General features: G+C 46.2%; 1 protein-coding gene and 1 long non-coding RNA gene across 16 annotated transcripts in view; one reads left to right on the forward strand and one right to left on the reverse strand.

Annotated features, from left to right (window-relative positions):
* KCNMA1 (potassium calcium-activated channel subfamily M alpha 1) overlaps positions 1–12,410 on the reverse strand; it is a 557,989-nt gene extending 545,579 nt beyond the window's left edge. For 3 of the 15 annotated variants that reach the window (XM_083502379.1, XM_083502380.1, XM_083502372.1), the window contains exon 1: positions 11,064–12,405. In XM_083502379.1, the coding sequence (XP_083358505.1) occupies positions 11,064–11,420 (357 nt within the window). In that variant the 5' untranslated portion in view covers positions 11,421–12,405. Of the gene's footprint in view, positions 1–11,063 lie in introns of all 15 variants that reach the window. The other 12 variants (XM_083502385.1, XM_083502384.1, XM_083502374.1 and 9 more) reach the window with 9 other exon arrangements.
* A 1,077-nt stretch (positions 12,411–13,487) lies between these two features.
* LOC310706657 lies at positions 13,488–19,018 on the forward strand. Its single transcript, XR_014526017.1, has 3 exons — positions 13,488–13,576; positions 13,978–14,079; positions 18,761–19,018. It is a non-coding gene; the product is annotated as an uncharacterized lncRNA (long non-coding RNA).
* Positions 19,019–21,594: the final 2,576 nt, after the last annotated feature.

A 21,594-nucleotide genomic window follows, 5' to 3' on the forward strand; every position in this document is an offset into this window, starting at 1 on the left:
ACCCTTTATCAAAAGATCCCAGGGTGATTTACAACATTAAAAACATTTTACAGAGCATAAAAAAATTATACAAAGCATAGTAATAGGCAGAGTAATAATAAAATAATCATAATAACTGCCCCCATTACCTTTAACAGGCCCTATGTTATTTAATAGGGACGCAGGTGGCGCTGTGGGTTAAACCACAGAGCCTAGGACTTGCCGATCAGAAGGTCGGCGGTTCAAATCCCCGTGACAGGGTGAGCTCCTGTTGCTCGGTCCCTGCTCCTGCCAACCTAGCAGTTCCAAAGCACATCAAAGCGCAAGTCGATAAATAGGTACCGCTCCAGCGGGAAGGTAAACGCCGTTTCCATGTGCTGCTCTGGTTCGCCAGAAGCAGCTTAGTCATGCTGGCCACATGACCCGGAAGTTGTACGCCGGCTCCCTCGGCCAATAAAGCGAGATGAGCGCCACAACCCCAGAGTCGGCCATGACTGGACCTAATGGTCAGGGGTCCCTTTACCTTTATGTTATATAGTGGTCAAAGGCCTGAGTAAAGAGAAATGTTCTTGCCTGGTGACCAAAGATATGTAATGATGGCGCCTGGTGAGCCTCCCGGGGAAGAGCATTCCATGGTCAGGAAGCCACCACAGAAAAGGCCCGTTCTCATGTTGCCACATCACACCAAATTCAAGAGGGGCACTGCCATGCACAATCCTCACCTGCTTTGCTGTTTGATTCAGCTGTAGTACTATTTAGCCTGTGCTGACAGAAAAGGAAGATGTGATAAGCCTGGGATGGGGAATCTGGGGCCCTCCAAACAGTGGTGGCTGTTGCCCATTAAGACTAGAAAGCAGGGTGCCCAACTGTAGGGGGCACCAGAGCCAATGACAGAAAGAGCCATCCTCTTCCCTGCTGAGTTCTGCAAGGGGCAACACAGAGACTAAGGGGGAAGAAGCTGACAACCAGTGCCACCCCAAACCCCAACTGGTTTTAAGAAGACAGGCAGGTGGAGCCTGACTGAAGCTGGTGGGATAGTGCCCCATTCACCCTAATGGACCAGCCTCTAGATATTGTTGGACAAACTCTCATCAGGCCCAACCACAATGGCAAATTGCCGGTGATGATGGGAGTTGTAGTCCAATAACATCAAGAGGGCCACAGATAAGTACTCTTCTAACATGCATCCAGCAAGGGGAACACAAGGGGAACAACAAGATTACCACACAGCCAAAGTTTTTCCTCCCTGCAAAAAACAAATAAAATGTAGCTGGATTCTAGTTCCAATCAGCTGCATCCCCAGTCAATGCTCACAATGATGGGAGTTGTAGTTTAGCCACCTTTGGAGGGCCACATATCCCCCAACCCCAATATCATGCTGCCCAACATTTCTCCAGTGAAAATAAGGATGTCCTATTCAAATAATTATAATTATTATTATACCCTGCCCATCTGACTGGGTTGTCCCAGTCATTCTGGGTGGCTTGCAACATACATAAAACCATAATAAAACATTAACTATGAAAACAAATCCCTATATACGGGTGGCAGGTTGGGTAACTCCATACCCTCCAACATTTCTCCAATTAAAATAGGGATAACATCCTAAGGAAAAGCAGGGTATTCCAAGTTCAAAACATAAACCCAGACATCTTCTGCAACGCAGGAACTGTCCCTGGAAAACAGGGACACTTGGAGGGTCTGCGATATAAGTAAATAAACAATCTTCAAGCCAAGGTATTGGGCTTTACTACATAAGGGCAAACTGTGTCCATGCCATTTCAATGGTTAACTGCTATCAAGTGACTTAAGGTAAGGGTGGGGCTTTAGCACCTTATTGTGCCCACAGCCTGGTTGAAGCAAGGCAACGTTGGATCAACTCCAGATGCCGCCAACATTATCCAGAAGACTGGAAAGACTCCAGGACATTGCAGGTCCAAGCCACAAGCAGAGTCAGGTGCGCCTCAGGTCACCCTGACCTGGGTTCTGAAGGTGCAGTGCAAACAGACCTGCTGGAAACATCACAAGAAATTCAGACGATTATGGAATCAACCAGTAACCGCAGACATCTCCTTCCAATGCCAAAACGTCCAACTCCACAGTGCAGAATGAACATAAATAGTACAAACGGGCAGTGTTTTATGGGACCTTCAACCACATGCCTGGAATGTGAGGAGGGGGCTTTCCCCCTTTCCCTCCCACCTTGAGGCCTTTCCTCTGCTGTGCTATATTAGTGGGATCAGATTTAGGGCTGACAACTAGTTGTGAACCTGAGCATTTGATTACTACACAGTAAGGGGAAGTTGTGGCATGACAGTAAAGGTAAAGGGTAAAGGGACGACTGGGGTTGCGGCGCTCATCTCGCTTTACTGGCCGAGGGAGCTGGCGTACAGCTTCCGGGTCATGTGGCCAGCATGACTAAGCCGCTTCTGGCATGACAGTAGAGGCAAGTTAATCTACTGTTTTCTTATCTCTTCAATCCACCGCCATCAGTTTTCTGTAAATCCTGCCAGTGCATAAGTCCTTTGGGGTAAAATTTATTTTTCTTTTAATTTACAGGTGTGTGTACTTCTGCATACCAATGATACCCAGGTAGAAACCATTTGCTTACTTTTGGGTAGTCCTGTTTTGCTTCCAAACAGATAATAATAATAATAATAATAATAATAGTAGTAGTAGTAGTAGTAGTAATTTATTTATACCCCGCCCACCTGGCTGGGTTTCCCCAGCCACTATGGGCAGCTTTCAAAAGAATATTAAAATACAATAATCTATTAAACATTAAAAGCTTCCCAAAACAGGGCTGCCTTCAGCCTGGGTGATCATGTGATCACCCAAGCTCACAATTAGAATGATTATGGGCCATCTGATATGCTATTCCTTGCATTTATACACTTTATATCGCAATGTCATGAGCAACAACCCATGAATAAGAATTCATCTAATTCCCCAATATTTCCCCCCCATTTTTAGATACAAACCAGGACCCAAGTTAAGGGAAGAACATCAAACACAATACATATCTCTCCCTAGATCATACAAGCAACCAGTACATCTTAAAATTGCACAGTTATACTGTACTTTTAAAAACTGACATTAATCATTCAATTCTTATCTTTAATAGAGAAATCACTAGTTATATATATATTACTCTGCTCTGCTGACTAACCCTAACCCAGCTACAAGTAGGGATTCAAACAATTGAATACTTCTCTATACAAGGGGTAGGGGGCCCCTGCACATAGAATGGCTGTGTAGATTCTTCCCCCCTCCCCAACATACTAATTGTTGTTTTTTAAATGTTCAAGAAAAATTTGGGTTTCTTTTTTGCTTTTGTAGGAAGGAACGCTCAGTTATGTGAGCTCCCACCTGCAGTTTGAAGTGGTACTTCCAGACAAAGGTTTATCACCTCTCAGTGAGAACCAAACTACATGTTATACCACACCAATGGTTTATCTTCTGTCTATCCTTAAACTTAATGCAGCCACAAGGAAAGAGAGGCTGCTAATTTGAACAGGGAAGTGGCTTAGGGATTTTCAACTCTGTTTCCCCATCCTATTGTGCCAGTCTAAACCACATACCCCCAAGCTGCTATTTGAGAAGAAATGATAATGCAGGCAACTGCATTCCACCCACCAGCAAAATGTAATAAATGGGTGAGGAGGGAAGGGATTGGGACAACAGTGCAGGGAGGGAAGTGTTAAAATGCCTCCAGGTTGCATGTGAAGTCCAATTAGCAGTTCCTTTCCCTCACTATAGCTGTATTTAGTAAAAGCAAACAGGGGAAGATTAATCAACTACTAATCTCCAGATGCAGCATGCAGTGAGAATAAAGTCATGGGAACTAGGCCCTTATGTTCAAAATGATGCCTCCTTTAATAATAATATAAAAACCCACACTGTATACAATACCAGCATGCTTTGCCAGGGAAATGGCCAGAACTTCTCTCTTTCTTTTTTCTCTCTAGTATGTTCATTTGTGTGATTTGCAAGGAGGAGAATTTTATGTGGGAGAGATTCAAGCATTTGACATCTTCCCACAGACACACTCGCAATCTGAAATGGTGCAGCTCAGCAATGGATAATGTGGGTCTTCTTTGGCTGATCTGCTTCTTCCTCTTGTATGGAAGCAGTGCCTTAAATCCCAGTCAGCTTTCCTCCACCTGCTGCCCTCCAGATGTTTCAGACGGCAGTTTCTATCATCCCTGACCATTAGGCACATACTGCCTGGGGATTATGAGAGCTGTTTTTATCACGTATTTTTTTATGCTGTGAACCCCCCTGAGATCTAAAGATGAAGGGTGACACTAACTAACTAATGACAAAAACTGCAACTACTACAACACCACGGAATTATTAGCACCTCTCCAGGAATTGTTGGGGAAATTCTGTAGAGGGAGCCATGATAGTTACATTAATATAAAGCTTATAAAGAGGTTTGTATTGTTGAATATGCTCCCTGCCCCAACATATACCCTTAAAAGTACAACTCTGTTTAGAAAATCCAGGTGTCTTTGAAAATCTCCCACTTGCTTTCCTCTACCCTCTGCCAGACAGACACTCACAGATCTGAATTTGTTTGCTCCCAGGCATAAAATCATTTCTCCACACGGCGGAAACCAACCCTCACATAACTAAGATGTGTGGGATTGAAAGCAAGGGGTGTCACCCAGGAGTGAGCAATCTTATTTATTTTTATTTTTTGTTTCACCTACTTTGTATTTCCTTTCACACATTGGAGGGCCAACCGTTCCTAAATATAGTGAAAGTTTTTGCTTTGTTCCATCCCCTGTTGGAAATAAACCTTACCCCTCCTCCCTTTCTTCCCTTTCCATTATACCATGGCATCAGAAACCTTAAGGTGCAAAGTATGCACAGCTAAACAAGTTATTTGGGCAGTAACAAGGCAGAAAATCAAATAAGCGGGGATTTGTGTAGCCCCTTTAATGGCCAAAAAAAATACAACAACAATAAATGAAATAATATAATTTCCTGATTTTTAATGACACCCCAAAACACTGCCAGAGGTGCATGCCTCAATTTGCCTAATGTTAAAGGGCCCTGGTTGGGGCTTTCTAACATATTGAGAAGATGGAGCATTCAGAAAATTAGAGAAAAGAGCTCTCACAAGAGAGGAAACTGAATGCATGAAAGCATACTAGGCATTCTGCAACCAATACTGGTCTGAAGCTCATGTTGCTGAACAGTGGCGAAGGAGAGTTAGAAGAAGAAGAAAACAAATCAAGTTTTGGTGATATGAAGACAACCCAACAGCCATGTATTTTGTAAATGTGTACAATTACTCAACCAAGGGACACATTTTAATGATATGAAATGTATATTTAAAACAACAGACCAGAAGAACACATAGGCCTTTCAATGTCAGTAATATTAGCTAGAGAAAGGCAGTAAGGAAACCTACACAATATACAACCTGGCCAGGAAACATCAACAATATATGGCATGTTCAAAAATAATGTTTGACTGCGCAATATGTGCTTTCAGTTTTGAATGAGAAGGTTTCTTTTCAAAGACAGTTTATGAAGTGTCAGCTATTAGCTTGCTCAGGGGCTTAGGAAGGGCAGCATGCCAGGAGGAGTGCCATCTCTGCAGTTTCTCTTGGACTTTAAGCACAGCACAGTAAAGCACAATTCAGCCACCCTGTACTACTGATAGTGAATGAGATAAAGTGGAGATGTGTGACTCTCCAGATTTATCAACGACTCTTTGAGAGATGCTGCAGGGTTAACTGCCTGGGCAAGTGGGGCATATAACTTAGAGCCCACTCTGGCTCTAGAAATTGCTAATACTGCTGGACATTCAAAGGGTGGAAACTTGATCCTACAACTGAGTCCACAAGGATGACCTGGCAGGATGACCTGGCAACCCACAGAAGAACTATAGGTACTTTGTCCAGTTCTGTAACTTTGGGATCAGGTGCTCAAAGGAAATATAGGTAGTGCTGATAATCATCTCCAAACAATTTATGGGTATTTGTTGACTTCTGGACTTCCTTAAATATGTTTCTTGCAACAAACAAAGGACAGCACTTGAATATATTTATTAATATATATAAACATAGAGAGAGGGACGCGGGTGGCGCTGTGAGTTAAACCACAGAGCCTAGGGCTTGCCGATCAAAAGGTCGGCAGTTCGAATCCCCATGACAGGGTGAGCTCCTGTTGCTCGGTCCCTGCTCCTGCCAACCTAGCAGTTTGAAAGCACATCAAAGTGCAAGTAGATACTGTAAATAGGTACCACTGCGGTGGGAAGCTAAACGGCGTTTCCGTGTGCTGCTCTGGTTCGCCAGAAGTGGCTTAGTCATGCTGGCCACATGACCCGGGAGCTGTACGCCGGCTCCCTCGGCCAATAAAGTGAGATGAACGCCGCAATCCCATTACCTTTACCTTTGAACATAGAGAGAGAGAGAGAGAGAGAGAGAGAGAGAGAGAGAGAGAGAACTCCTTCAGACCTATCTAGCTATTTGGCTTTCCTTTCTGAGGAGCCAGTTCTCTTCAAAAATATACATTTGTCATCATATAAATAGAGACGAGTGTTACAGCCCCAACAAATCTTCCTTTCCAAAAACTCACATTTCCATTTCCCCTCCACAAAAAGAATCTCTTCAGCAGGAAAAGGCTATTGCCGTTATTTACTTAGCAAGTCAAAATGAATTTTAAAGCTTCAAATTACCCCATAGCTTATGATAGCATCCTTTCCAGAGTAAAACCAGTTTGAAATGATAGCAATTCGTCTGCTGGAAGATCACAGGTGCTTTTAGGAAACTCTGAGCATTCTATGACCTAACTACACCCTCCCCCCCCCCAAAAAAAAAACCAATTCAGAAATTAGTAAGTAATTGCACAAGATGCAATGCATAAAGCATACTTGATCCCCCACCTATTTTGATGGGATTTAGATGCACCTAACTTTCTCAAGGTTGCATTCATAATTCTCAGCATAGCAGTGTTATTTCTGTCATCACACAGAGACACATACATCCCTACTTCATCACCACTTTCAAATTAAAAATAAAAATGAATCCACGTTTGCCCAGCCAGGTTATGCCATATCTTGGGGGATGGAGGGGAAGCCGATAGCTGAATGTCAAATCATGACAGCAACCTAGCAACCATATATATTTAAAAGGTTTGGGTGCTTTTTGTGTAGCTGGGTGCCAGGAATAGCTGAAGCAGATCTATTCTTCCATTCGTAATCCGAAAAATGTGAAAAGGGGAAGGGAGAAACTCCAGCTGCTGGCCTATTTTGGAGGGTCCAAATAGCCTGTCAGATGCCACGTTAGCAAATATAGAGCATTAACACTGTTTTAGCTTAAAAGCATTCTTACAAGGACTGGGGTGGGTGGGTGGGGATCCTCATTATACTCTGTTTCCTAACCTTCAAAATGGGATGGCATTTGAAGCATATTTTACCTTCTGGGTAGCTATACATAAAACTGGAAGGGGAAATCCTAACAAGGCAGCTGTAAGCCACATTACACATCGTTTGGAGTAATCCCACTGAGCAGGAAATGGCTGTTGGCTTCACTGTTTGCCTTGACAAGAATCTCAAATCCACAGTGGGGAAATATATTTATTAGGACCTACCCAAGCATCACAAAATAACAATCAAGGTTTTGAGTTCTCCAGAAATCTTCATCAGGCTATGTATTAAGCAAAGGGGAAGTGGGAGGGGGGTGAGAACGAAAAAGTTGGCATGATGTTAAAGTCCTTAGCAAGAGTCGAGTCATCCCTTTACAGGAAGTTGGCAGTGAAGAGGCAACACTTTGCTTCCCTGAGACGTCCCTCTTGAGCTTTTTCTTGATGGATGTTTTGCCAAAGCTGACATGCTCCAGGTTTTAGTGGGCCTCTAAAGGTTGAGGAGGAAGGGAGATGGCAGGGTTGGCGCTGCTCACATTCACTGGGCTGATTCACACATATCTGCTCATCACTTGATGAGAAAGGAGACGTTTCACATCTCAAATGCAACTGAGTCCATTCACATGCCGAGCTGCACATCTGGCAATGGCATGCATGTGCTAATGGACCCAGGGAGGGACAACCAAGAGAGTGTCACCAATGCAGAAGGATAACGATTAGCCAAGTCAACAGGTTCACACAAATATATATGAAAAATAAGCTGCCTTGAGACAACTTTGTTATCATTTCACCTTTCAGCAGTGGTCGCCCCCATCGCCCTCAGGTGTACGGGGAACAGAAGTAGCACGAACCAAGAAATCTTGCTTATACCATGTTCCATCATTTGCCAGATTTGATGGAGAACCTTTGGCCCTCCACATGTTGCTGAACTGAAACTCCAATCACCCCCGGCCATTGGCAATGCTTGCAGAGGCTGATGGGAGCTGTAGTTAAGCAACATCCAGAGGGCCAAAGGTTCTGCATCACTGGTATAACACATGAAACATTGGTGAGAGGTGTGGATTTTCTGCAGGTGTTGGTTTTCCAGTCTTATTTTTTTACTTCTAGTCTCACAGCAGCAGAGACCTACAGCCAGTGAGCAGGAGATGGAGTCGGGCAGCAAAACGCAGCGGCTGGCTGACTTGCTCACTGTAGCTCATGGCTCAGTATGGCTTGTTTTGCGTAAGTGGTATGGGACTTCTTTTGCTCAAGTGGAGGGCAGAGGGCTCTAGAGGCGGTGTCTGTACATCATGGGACTAGGGCTACAATCCTGAACAAAATGAGGCTGCTTAAATCCTACCAAAGTCAATGGGATAGGAGTAACCCAACTATGCACAGGATAGCCACTGACTGACCCAGTCCAGAGAAATTTACATAGCAATCCTTTGCAAGTCTACAGAAAGCTAATAATCACTGTGTTCCATGCGCTTCCTCCCTAATAAGTGTGGTTTAGGACTGCAGTCCTAGTTGTGCTTCCGTCCCACTGAAATCAACAGCACAAGTTAGTTGTGAGCTGCCATTTCAGTGGGTCTCAGGAGTGAGAAGCTTCCTCTGGATCAGGGACAATATTTCCAAGACCAATCCTAGGTCGGCTGTAGCCCAAGTATGGGAGCATAACACACAAATGCAGAAGTAAATTCCATTGAAATCAATGGGGGGCTTGCACCCAAAGTAACTGGAGAGACCACAAAATATTCGGCCCACTGAAATCAATCAGCACAATCCTGTGGGAAGCCTTCGCTCCTCTGTAGCTCTCTGCTTCTTTCAACGGAGCTTGCATGGAAGTAACTCCTCACAGGATTCTGCCCAAAATGTGTTTTCGGACAGCCGAAATCCCAAATGTCTTGAGTTAATGGAATGCAATGGGCAAGGATCCCATGGATTTCAGAGAGGGTGAGATCTCAAAATCCTGGCTCCATCGACATTTGTGTGTAGATTCAGACCTGTTTCCTCCCACCACCTATTGCTCAGTTATTTTACTTGACAGTTTTCAGCAGTCACCTTAAGGGGGGCAATGTGGCCAGGTCTCTTCCACAACAATACTTCTGGCAAGCTATAATGTTTCTGCCTCTACAGTGCTTATGGGATTCTCCCTCCATGGCAGATGACAATTCCACATGGATTCTGCTTACAAAGAAGGCGGGAAAGAGCCATACAGAGTGGCTCAGTTTGAATTCTGACCTTACAGGGAGCAAGATTTTGATTAAATGGGAAGAAACAGGGGTGAACGAGAAGGGGTGGGCAGTGTGTGATTGTTTCAGGAATATTCACCCATTTAAATGTCTTCTTTGTGTTCTGTTTACATCTATTTTCACAGTCTGCCATCACTTGTGGCAAGTATTGCAAATGGCAAATCCCGAATTCCCCCTTTCCTCACCAAAACGCATTCACTGTCATTAGATCTAACATGAATGGGCAGTAAAACTCTTGAATTGGATTATACATATTCTGAGTTACCATTTGTAACTTTGGGGGCCACCGAATCCATGTTGTTAGCTAGTTTATCCATTGATTTGTTACCACCTATGGCTAAACCAAACAAAATGTGATTTGGACATAGCAAAATCGACAGTACTTGCCGTTAGAAAGTCAAACCCATCGGAGTGCAAGAGAGACCTGGCAGCAATAATAGAGCAAATTGGGTAGCAAGTTTATTACTGCCAAGGAACGTTTCCTTCTCAGCCTGTGAGGTGGGGAGGAGTAGCTGAAGCCATCATTCAACAAGGAAAAGAGGAACCACCACCACTGCTCTGAAGACTCCCTGTCCACTTCAGACAAAAGAAGTCTCAAGCTTTGAACCTCAGCTCACCCATGACCACTACTGAACTGCTGGCCGACACAATTTTATCCAGAATCTGAGGCTATTGCCTTTTGGGGATTTATTTAACTTTTCATGCAGCAACAACAACAAAGGCCCACTGCTCTCCTAGTACCAAAGAAGCAAGAGGCAACCTGGGGCAGCAAACACACAAGAACTCTTGCTGAACTGATGATGGTTAGAAGGCAGGAGGTTGAATTACTGTCATTGTGTTAGAGTAACAATAAACCTTTGATGTTACTATGACTTCTATTAACGCTAAAACTCAATATATGGAAAACAGTATCAGAAGAGGAAGAAAGGGAAAATGGAAGGGGGAAATGAAGAGAATAGTAAACAAAGGAGCATGGGGAAAACATGGAGAAGGGACACAGTAAATCAGAAAGGACTAAAAGAAGTGAAGGAAAGAAAATGAATCTTCCCATCCCTTGCAGTTTACTTGGGACTAAGGCTGCAGTTTCCAAGGACTGAGCTGCATGTGACATTCAAAAGCACTTGCTCTCCTAAGCAGATGCCCTCAAGAATGAAGCCTCTGAACTCACTGGGACCCATTTCCCTGTCAACACGCAAAGGCTCCAGCTGCACGGTTGCAATCTTAACATACAGTTTATTTGTAAGTTTCCCTGAAATGAGTTGCAAATAACACCAGGGATAGAAGGGCCGCTTCACACATTCTGCAGGTGTAAACCCTCACCTTCCCCCCACTCCACGGCCATTCGCAGCTCCCTGGAGAAGACAACTGCAAGACACACGATGTGCGCGCTTTGCACGACCTCAGCTTCCAGCCCCGCACTAGGCAACGTGTGAAGCGGCCCTCAAGCGGGAGAACCCGGGAAGAGAAACGTTACCTTCTCCTTGCCCCCACAGTGGCAGCAGACGGTCCACAGGTACTTGAGGGTCCTCCAGAGCAGGATAATAAAGAGTCCCCCGAAAAAGGTGACCATGGACGAGGCCAGAAAGGCCCACCACATGCGCTGCCCGCTGTCGCAGGGGACCTCCATGGTCATGGGGATGATGACCGCGTTGATCGCCTTGGCGGGCGCCGAGGAGGAGTCCGCGTTCAGGTTGCTGCTGGCGCTGATGGGGCTGTTCATCTTAATGCCGCCGCTGCCGCCGCCGCCGCCTCCTCCCGAGTAGTAGCTACTGGAGCCGCTGGAGCCGCCGCCGCCGCCGCCTCCTCCGCCGCCGCCGCTGCCATTTGCCATGGCTAACAGCGGGCAGGGCGCGCCGCCGGGGCCCCGGGGAGCTCCCGCTGCTGCTGCTGCCGCCGCCAGCGCCCTCGGCCAAGCCCATCCCCAGCCATAGCGCTGCTCTTCGGCGGGGAGGCGCGCAAGCCGAGCCTCAGCGCACGTCCAGGCAGGCGGCCGCCGCTCGGCACCTCTCGCTCTGGCGCCCTCGCCGCCGCCTTCCAAGATTCCGGCGCGAGGGAACCGAGCGGGAAATAAAGGCGCCGCCGCCGCCGCCTCCTCCCGGTGGCCAAATCAGCGGCTCCCCCTTCCCCCCACCCCCCTCCCCGAAATCAAGCCAGCAGCCACCCCTCGCGCCGGCACCTCACGACGCCCGCCACGAAGGGGAGAAGGCGGGCAGACGCGCGCAGGTCCCGGCCGAGATCCGGGATTCGTCCCTTGGTCGCCTCACGATTTGAGCGCCAAGGCGGAGAGCGACCCCTCGTCAGTCGCGCCCTCTCTCTCTCTCCACCGACCGGAGAGTGAGCCCACGCAGCCCTGCTCGTTCGGCGTCTCCCTCCGGCAAGTCCAGCCCCTTCCTCTCTCCTAATTCAGCCTCCTCCACTCGCCCAGCCGGGCTTGCGTCGTCGCTGCGGCGGCCGCCGCCTTGCCTGCCATCCTCGGCTGCTGCTGCTGCTGCTGCTGCTACACGGCCGCCTCCTCCTCGCCACCCGTTAGCAACGCGCCCAGCCCGCCGTTGCTGCGCGCCTCAGCTTCCCGGGCAGCTGGCGTAAGAGACTCGCCGGGCGCGCGGGAGGAAAGCGGCGCCTTGTGATTCGGCCGCTGAGGAGGAGGCGGCGGCGGCTTCGGCTCCCCAAGAAGAAGAAGGGGCTCCTCTCACGGCTGGAGGCCGAGCACGGACGGCTCCTGCCGGGCCAAGCTGCTGCCTGGTCTCGGGGCTCTCTCCAAGCTCCCCCTCGCCTCCTCCCAAACGGCCCTGCGCGCTTCTCGGAGGCTGCCTCGAACAGATGGAGGCGAGCGAGAGAGCGACGCGCTTTACAGGTAGCGGCGCAGCAGCGGCGGGAGGAGCCAAAATGCAGGCGGCCCGTGTGACCTGCCGCTTCAACAAGTCCTCCTCGCACCACACAGAGAGAGAAGGCGAAGGGCTCCGCGCGTTGCTTGGACGCGGAGCAATTCGAAGGGCCGTGGAGGCGGCGGCGCAAGAGGGACGCGCAAAAAACCCTGCGCGATCCTGGCACTTGCTGAATGGCGTGACGCACTGGCTGTCACTCTCTTCTCTCGCTCACTCCCCCCCCCCCCTCGCTAATACGGTTGGAGTCCCAATACACCGATGTTTTCCCAGCCGCTCTCTTTTTCTCAGCAGATCTCAGTGACTTGCATGCCTAATGGTCGGGCCGGGGAGGAAGGACCCCAAATGGCAAGAAGGAAAGGCGGTAGAAATCGGCCTCCCCGCACCCTGGCTCGCCTGTTTGCCATTCATTCTTTCTCTGTTTTCCTTCGTTCTCCATCGGAGGAGCAATGAGACATAGGGGGCAACCCGAGAGGGACACGATCCCCGCCGATTAAAGGCTGCTCTTAAAACCCAGCGTTCGGCTGGGATGGTTGGCGTTGTTGTTGTTCTTTATCGCGGCCCAGATCTGAAATCAATCTTTGGCTGAGGGCAGGGAAGGAGGCCGTGGGTTCTGGGAAAATGAACGAAAGCAGCGAGCCGGATCTTGTGCCAGGGTTGAGTTGCAGAAACAGGTGCTTCGTGATGCGAGGGGGGGGGGTGTTTTGTTTTGTGCGGGCTTTTGTCGCTCTCTTTTTTAAAGCGAAACACCCACCAGGATTTTTTTTAACAAAAAACATCTCCGTGAATATGGCTCGTGGTTTTAAAATTGGCACAGACAGCAGGGTGGGGGAGAGAGAGAGAGAGACTGACTTAATCCCAAAATGCAACAGAAGCAGCCCGGCAATGAAACCTACATGACATGCAGGGGGAGGGGAGGAGAATTCCAGGAGAAAGTAAAGCCCATTGTCAACGTCACAGCGACTGGATTCAGCCCGAGTCTCCCCTCGCGCGGAATTCCCAAAGCGCAAAAGCCAGTGCGCCTGGAGACCATTTGCACACGCGTCCCTCCGCGCCATCCGCAGAGATCTAGGCAGATCCATCCTCTCGCTCCCTCTCTCCAGCGGTAAACACCGCCGAGTCCGGCTGTGCACTGACGGACATGCTCTCCTGTTCGTCATATGTTTATAGCTCCTGCATAAAGCCACCATTATAAAATAATCGTTACTTAACCTATGACACAAGTGGTGTCCATTTTGGCATCTGTCACCGGGTTGTTTTTTCTTTCGCCTAAGCTGTCAGCCACTTGGGGCTTTTACAGTGTTCCCTTTCGAATTATTGTGAAAAATAAAATAATATTATCTAATTTCCCCCCCCCCCCCACGCAGACAGGGAGTGCAATCCAGTGAGGGGTTCTCCTGCACAATCCCCACTGAAATCCCATTCATTTCTATGGGTCAACTGCCCATGAGATTGCACATCCTGCCAGCAACCCTGACTCAGTTTGTTTTGTTCCCTTCTATGCAGGTCTACTCAGAAGTAAAGTCCATTGAATTCAAGGGGACTTACTTCCAAGGAATTGCATCGTGAGCCAATCACATGACTTTACAGTAGCATGCCTCATTAAAGGTAAAGGTAAAGGTACCCCTGACTGTTAGGTCCAGTCACAAAGGACTCTGGGGTTGTGCGCTCATCTCGCTGTATAGGCTGAGGGAGCCAGTGTTTGTCTGCAGACAGCTGCCGGGTCATGTGGCCAGCATGACTAAGCTGCTTCTGGCGAACCAGAGCAGCACACAGAAACGCCGTTTACCTTCCCTCCAGAGCAGTACCTATTTATCTACTTGCATTTTCATGTGCTTTCAAACTGCTAGGTTGGCAGGAGCTGGGACCGAACAACGGGAGCTCACCCCGTCGAGAGGATTCAAACCGCCGCCCTTCCAATCGGCAAGCCCTAGGCTCAGTGGTTTAGACCACAGCGCCACCCATGTCCCCGCATGCCTCATTAGAGTACAACTAATAGTGGTACCCATAATGTTGCTGAGCTAATAAGGCTGTGATGCCTTTGAAATTGTGAACAGGTAGAGAGGAGCTGTTTTAGCAAAAGGAACCATTCATCTCTACCCTTTTTCAATAATGGGACTATGATGACACCCAGCTCTTTTTCTGTCATCATCTAAGACAGGTCTTAGATAATAATGGTGTGGCTGAGGGTCAATAACCTGAAGCTGAATTTTGACAAGATAGAGATCCTACAGAGTGGTGGTTCCTGGGTCAAGGAAGTGGTGAGGTGGCCTATTCTGAATGGGGCTGCACTTGCAGAGAAGGAGCAGGTTATTGGTGTGAGGGGGGGACGTCTCTTTTTTTCATTACATATTGTATGCATTATGGTTATGATGTTGCAACTTATACTGGGTCTATGACAAAGGGCAGGATATATAAACTGCGACTGCAACCTACTGTTACTACTTAAAAATAGTAAGGATAACTGGGGCCTTATGTATGTCGGTCCTTTATGTATACCATTCAGGATGTCCAGCTCACCACTCCTAGAAGGGCTATTGGTAGGAAATGGAGTTGCCAGCAGTAAACTCCCATGCCCAGAGGGTGTGGAGATGGTGGATAATAGCCTTGGTATGAATTGATAGCTGTCATGCAATAGCATCTGGTGTTCAGCAGCTTGTCAAAATCAGAATAATATTCACAAGTCTAAAAGAACAGTGAAACGCTTGTGTTAAAATTCATGTTTAGATTTTGAATTTAAATCCCAGAATTTAAAAACTTTTCCCCATTTTTCTGCTTTTGGTTTGGTGGGTTTTTTGGGGGGTGGGGGGTGTCATTCAGCTCTCTTGGACAGTGTGACACACCAGTAGGGCAGCAGTGGCTGACAAGGAGCAGCAATGCGAGGACTTTTAAGACTGACCATACAAAAAGAAAAGGAAAGCCAAATACAGTGGTACCTCAGGTTAAGTACTTAATTCGTTCTGGAGGTCCGTTCTTAACCTGAAACTGTTCTTAACCTGAAGCACCACTTTAGCTAATGGGGCCTCCCGCTGCTGCCGCGCCGCCAGAGCACGATTGCTGTTCTCATCCTGAAGCAAAGTTCTTAACCTGAAGCACTATTTCTGGGTTAGCGGAGTCTGTAACCTGAAGTGTATGTAACCTGAAGCGTATGTAACCCGAGGTACCATTGTAAACTTTAAAATGCAGGGCTTCTGGTTTGGGCCAGCCTTTCCCAAAAATTAACTAATGTTTAATTTGGTATTAGGTATGTTATTGCAATGATTCCCAAACTCCACCCCCACCCATGGCCCACTTGAAAATTACTGAGGGTCTTGACGGATAACCCAACGAGTTTTCTGCCTGTTGTAGCCGTTGTAACACACTGTGCTAGATGTTCTATGATTTGGCTTCTAAATTGTATTTTTACAGACAAGTCATGAACCACCTGAATGAAGCTTGTGAATTCTTGTGGTCCACAGTCCACGTTTTGGGAAGCGCTGCACTTATTAGATATTTCTGCCCTTCTATCATAAAAACTCAAAACTGATCGCACCATTTTCAAACTCTGTGGCTGCCATATTATACCCAATAACTTGAGAGCAAATTCCATTGAATTCAATGGGAGTGTACTTCTGAGTAGATGTCCATTGGATTACATTATAAAGCTGCAGTCCTATGCATACTCACCTGGCCCATTAAACACAGCAGGACAGGCATAAGATTGTGCAGGACACAACTCAGAAACATTTCAAGATTTTTAAAACAACAACATGCAAATCCCAATAAGGCTAACATTCTAAATGAGCACCACCCCACCCTGATACACTGAAAGCTGACCCAACTTACAGGATTTCTAGAGCATTCTCTCTCCTCTGCACCAGTTAATGAGCCCTAGGACTGAGAATCAATAAAAGAGGAATGCAAGGAGATAAACTGTGAATTAATAACCAGCCATTAAACTAGGTCCCTTCTACTTCTGCTCCTTCAGCTCCAAGGACATTTTAGCAGCAAGTAGACAAAAGGGCATTGCTTTTATAATCCTTGAATGTGGCTTCCGGGATGACAATTTTCGTTTTAAATTGACATGGTAGTAACCTGGTAGCCCTGTTCAGCAGAGGCTGTACACTATCTAATCTGCCATGCAGTTGTGCATGGCAGAAAGGCAAAGGCAGCTCACTCACTCCAGCCACTATTTAAAAAGGGGCAAAAGAAGCAAGAGCGAAACAAGACAGCAGGAAGACTGGGGAACTTCACAAGTGGTGTTGGTTTCACAAGGGCTTCTTTAGACTGGCAGCAGTGGCGGAAGGAAAGCCTTGACTATTTTAATGATGGTTTTATGCTCTTTAAATAAACAAATGTAACTGGGATGAAATAGCACACACATTGTGAAATCTCCCTCACACAAACTATGGAGCTCCTTTGATGAAGGGTGGGGTGCAAACTTCATCACCTCATATTTCTATTGATTCTCTTCTTTTCAGTTCAAAGCTGCTTCAAGACAGCCATAATCCACATTAACGTTTAAAGCATTTGAATCATGGAGCTGTAGGCTTGGAAAGGGTCCTCAAAGCTCATCTAAACCAACGCCTGTCAATGCAGGAAACCCACAACCCCCTCATGCTTGACAGGTGGACATCCAGCCTCTGTTTCAAGATCTCAAATGAAGGAGAGTCTGCCACCTTCGGAGGCAGTCAGTTGCATGGTTCTTCCCAGCGTCTAGTCTAAATCCTTCTAATTTAAACCCTGGTGCTCACTCTGAAGCGTGCCCTACTGTGTTCATTGAGGCTTATTCCCAAGAAAGACTGTAGCTTGGGAAGCGCTTAGCTTTGGCTAGGTTGAGCTCTACCAAAGTAATTATTCATTGCCAATTAAGTAGCATCTGAGCACTTCAGATATTACAGATGAACAATCCTATTAAATCTGCCATGAAAGCGCACAAGAGGCATATATAGTTGATAATTGGTAAAATAGTTTTCCCCATCTTTATTTTCTACAAACATAAAATCTTAAACCATGAAGTATTGAGATCAGGCTCAGCTGAGAGCCCAGTGAACAATGGAAAAATGTTTCTCAATCATTCTTTTAGATTCCCATGGAGGTTTGCCAATGTGCTTTGCTCAGCTCTTCCTCTCCCCCCTTCAGCAATTGAATAAAATAATTATTCTCATGTGAGTCTCTGCATTAATATTATGAAAAATCATTTTATACTCTAATATGGCTACGCTCAAATTACCTATCCAGACTGGGGGTTCAAATACAGTACCTGGCTGATGTCTTAAAATAGTAATGTTAACTAGATGCAGAAGCATTCAAATAAATTAGACTCTAGAAACTATAAAACCAGTAGAAACATCCACGTTTCTACTTACAATATACTCGGGATGTAACTGAATCATTGCTGTTTCACAATTAAGTGCCTTAGGGTGCAATAGCCAAGTCACTGCACATGCAGAAGTTCAGAGCCCATGAAGTTATGGGAATGTCGCAAAGGCACTATAACAAGTATTTAGGGCTTTGGGCCTCAGGCTGAACTATTCTCAAGGCAGTCAAAGAAGGCACAATTTATTTATTTAATTTGCTGCTGCAAGATATGGTGCCGCTGACCCAGATGGCTTAAAAGGGGAACCAACTGTTATTAGTAATGATAATTAAATGGATATTTCATGATCTGAGGCAGTGTACCTCTGAGGACCAGTTGCTGGAGGAGGGACACAGCCTTAATGCCTTGTTTGTGGGCTTCCCAGAGACCACTGTTGGGGAAAGAATGTTAGATGAGATGCTAGACCTTTTATTGTCTGATCCAGCAAGGCTCTTCTGGTGTCTTAAGTGCCACATATCCTGAATGGATCCATCATTAAACTAAATCTGGGGTGGCCATGTTACCTGGCACCTGAGAGCCCTGCTGAAAGATCTCATATCAATATAATAATTCTCCCTTGATACGTTGTGCATCATGTCCCAACAGCATCCAAGCAATGTTTGCTCCATACCTTATTTAGCTCTTAATGCCTGGCACCAGCTTTTGTTTAAAGAGCTTGACCAGCTGTGACAGGGGAGGGATTGACTGGGAAGGGGAGCTTGTGGGCCCCACACCACTGTTTGAAGAATGGTCTGGTTCCTTGCTACAAAGAACACGGTTCCTCTGTGCTAAGTGCAATATGGCATCTGTCAAATGTGCGTGCAGGGCACAGCTCTGCCATGCTAGAATTAATTTAGAGCTTCCTAATGTGAGTTTGTCCTGCTTTCTTTCATGCACTGTCCTCCACCAAATTCTCTGTTATCTTCTCTCTGTTGCTCCTTTTTTTCGCAGTGTAGCTAAGCAGTGCTAATGTGCCCAGGGAACCGAAAAGCCACCTACTTTGTTGGTATCTTTGCCAACATGATGAATCATAGAACAGTAGAGTTGGAAGGGACCTCTAGAGACTTCTAGTCTGACCCCCGACAATGCAGGAATCTCAACTAAGGAATCCATGGCAGATGGCCTTCCAACATCTTCTTAAAAACCTCAAACGAAGGAGAGTCCACAAAAGTTCTACCTGACCCTTAATAGAAAGCTCCTTTCTTGTAACTTGAATCCATTGGCTTATGTCCCATCCTCCGGAGCAGGAGAAAAAACTAGCTTGCTCTGTCTTCATGTGACAGTCCTTTAGATATTTGAAGATGTCTATCATATCTCCTCTCAGTCGCCTCTTATCCAGGCTAAAAATACTGAACTCAAACTAGGAGTTGAGCACTGTCTCAGGCTGACTGCTCTGCAATGGGGAACAAGAGCAAATAGGTCAGTTTCCTGGGTTCTTGCAAGCCTACATACCTTAATTCTCTTACTGAATGTCAGAAGAGCTGGATGATTTTAAAAATAGTATCGCTGCATGTGTTCAAAAAATAGGATGAGTTTTGCATTTCATTCTGCCCATTCAAAAGCACGTTGGGATGCATTGAAAGGGTTAGGAAAGAACTCATCTTTAGAGTTCCCTCTTGTGGATATTCTGTGTACAGAAAAATTCCACAGTGGATTTAAAGAATATTTCTCAAAATGCAGTCCTGTATACTGTCAAGCTAAAAGTTGCAAAAGCTGTTTCTTGGATCATATAAACTCCAGGATGTTGTGGAGAAAATACCAATCTAAGATAGCACATATTAACATTAATATTTGCTTTAGAACACATTTTTAATGTATAAATAAATATTTATTCTATAAATAGAAGCCTCATGAAGAAACATAATATCAATTTATTTGTTCTTCTGTCCAGTAAGTATTCATTAGTCTTGCTGAATAACCAGGGTCATAACCATGCCAGCTCCTTCCCTAAATTTTCAGTTATCATTTGAAAACAAAAGCATAATGGCACAAATTGATGCCTCCTCACTTGAGAGGCAGTGTGGTTTGGTGATTAGAGTGTCAGGCTAGGGCTGAGAAAATGTGATTATTACTCTTTTTTATGCGCTAAAATACATAACACAGGACAGCCCTAAGTAAATTAGATCCCTACTCAGCTATGAAACTCACCTTGGACCAATCACTATCTCTCGGGCTAACCTACATCACAGGATTGTTGCAAGGATAAGAGAGAAGGCAGGATATAAATGTAATAAATAAATATATGCACAAAGTGCTGCCTGCACCCCACTCCCCGCACATGGCAATATTGATCTCCTTTACCTAATATGACCTCAGCCAGAGGAAGTACGTGGTGTAGGGTGCCATCTTGAATAAAATATGGAGGGGGCCAGGTAAGCCCTGACTTGCATTATCAATCACAAGACACAGTTCACACACATCATTTGAATGGTGATGCCCACTAACTTGGGGGAGGGCTCAAATATTTTATTGTGGGCTCTAGGAGTTGGCTGCTATGACCTGGTGCAAATCAACACTCCAATGGAAGGTTAAGTTAAAGGTAAAAGGACCCCTGACCATTAGGTCCAGTCATGACCGACTCTGGGGTTGCGGCACTCATCTCGCTTTATTGGCTGAGGGAGCCAGCGTACAGCTTCCGGGTCATGTGGCCAGCATGACTAAGCCGCTTCTGGCGAACCAGAGGAGCGCACGGAAATGCCGTTTACCTTCCCATTTTGACATGCTTTCGAACTGCTAGATTGGCAGGAGCAGGGACCGAGCAACGGGAGCTCACTCCGTCGCGGGGATTCGAACCGCCGACCTTCTGATCTGCAAGTCCTAGGCTCTGTGGTTTAACCCACAGCGCCACCCGTGTCCCAACGGGAGGTTAGAGCATACCAAATTAAGCTTAAGCCACCTGACCGCCTGTGGTACGGTGGATGCTTCTGTACTTACACAGACCTACAACATGAGCAATGTGAGCACATCATCCGGGGAAACAAGGTGGTAATCCTGCTGATTGGTCGTGTGGACAGGTGCCGTACGCGTTACGAGACAATTTTAAAGCAGAGCTAACCAGATGCAGTAAGTGCTGTTGAGGTCACTGGCCACCCCAGAGAACGCACATAATGTCATCCCAGGGAAACACCTCCCGGCCGTGGGAGAACTCAGTAAAGAGAAACACGATAAAAGAAGCTTAGGTTGTTTTGAAATCCAATTAGGAAATTAAACCGAGAGGAATGTGTTTGGAGAAAATCCAAATGCTGCAGCAGGACAATACCTTTATTAGGACCAGCTGAAATGTCACCAAGTAGTGAGCATGATTTCAAGTGCTCCAGAACTGTTCTTCAGGTTGGCTGTGTATGTGATAAAATCTAGTCATGGTGCTGATGCCCCAACATTTGTAGACATTTGTGGCTGGTGTTTCCTATCTACCCCTTTGCCCCACCCTTTACCTGTATTTTGAAATCCAGCCTAAAGAGAAATCTTGCGCACTACTTTGTGACATTTCAGTTTTAAAAATATTGCTCTGCTGCAGCTTTCGGGATTCCCCCCCCCCCCAATTTGGCAACATGTTATATTTGGAGAAGTTACTTAATGGCATTTGGGGGAGAAACCATTTCACCCAGAGGAGTGAAAAGGGATAGCACTGAACCATCAAGAGAATGCCAAATCCCAGTCAATGAATGACTGCCCGTGGTTTCTAGAAGCTATCAATTATCTGAGCAAATATACCGGTAATTTATCAACCTATTTGCTTGTATACTGCCCTTTGTCATATTTGATCTCATCCTCCGTTACACTGT

Source organism: Podarcis liolepis (genome assembly GCF_965112155.1).
Source record: "Podarcis liolepis genome assembly, chromosome: 5".
Lineage (NCBI taxonomy): Eukaryota > Metazoa > Chordata > Lepidosauria > Squamata > Lacertidae > Podarcis > Podarcis liolepis.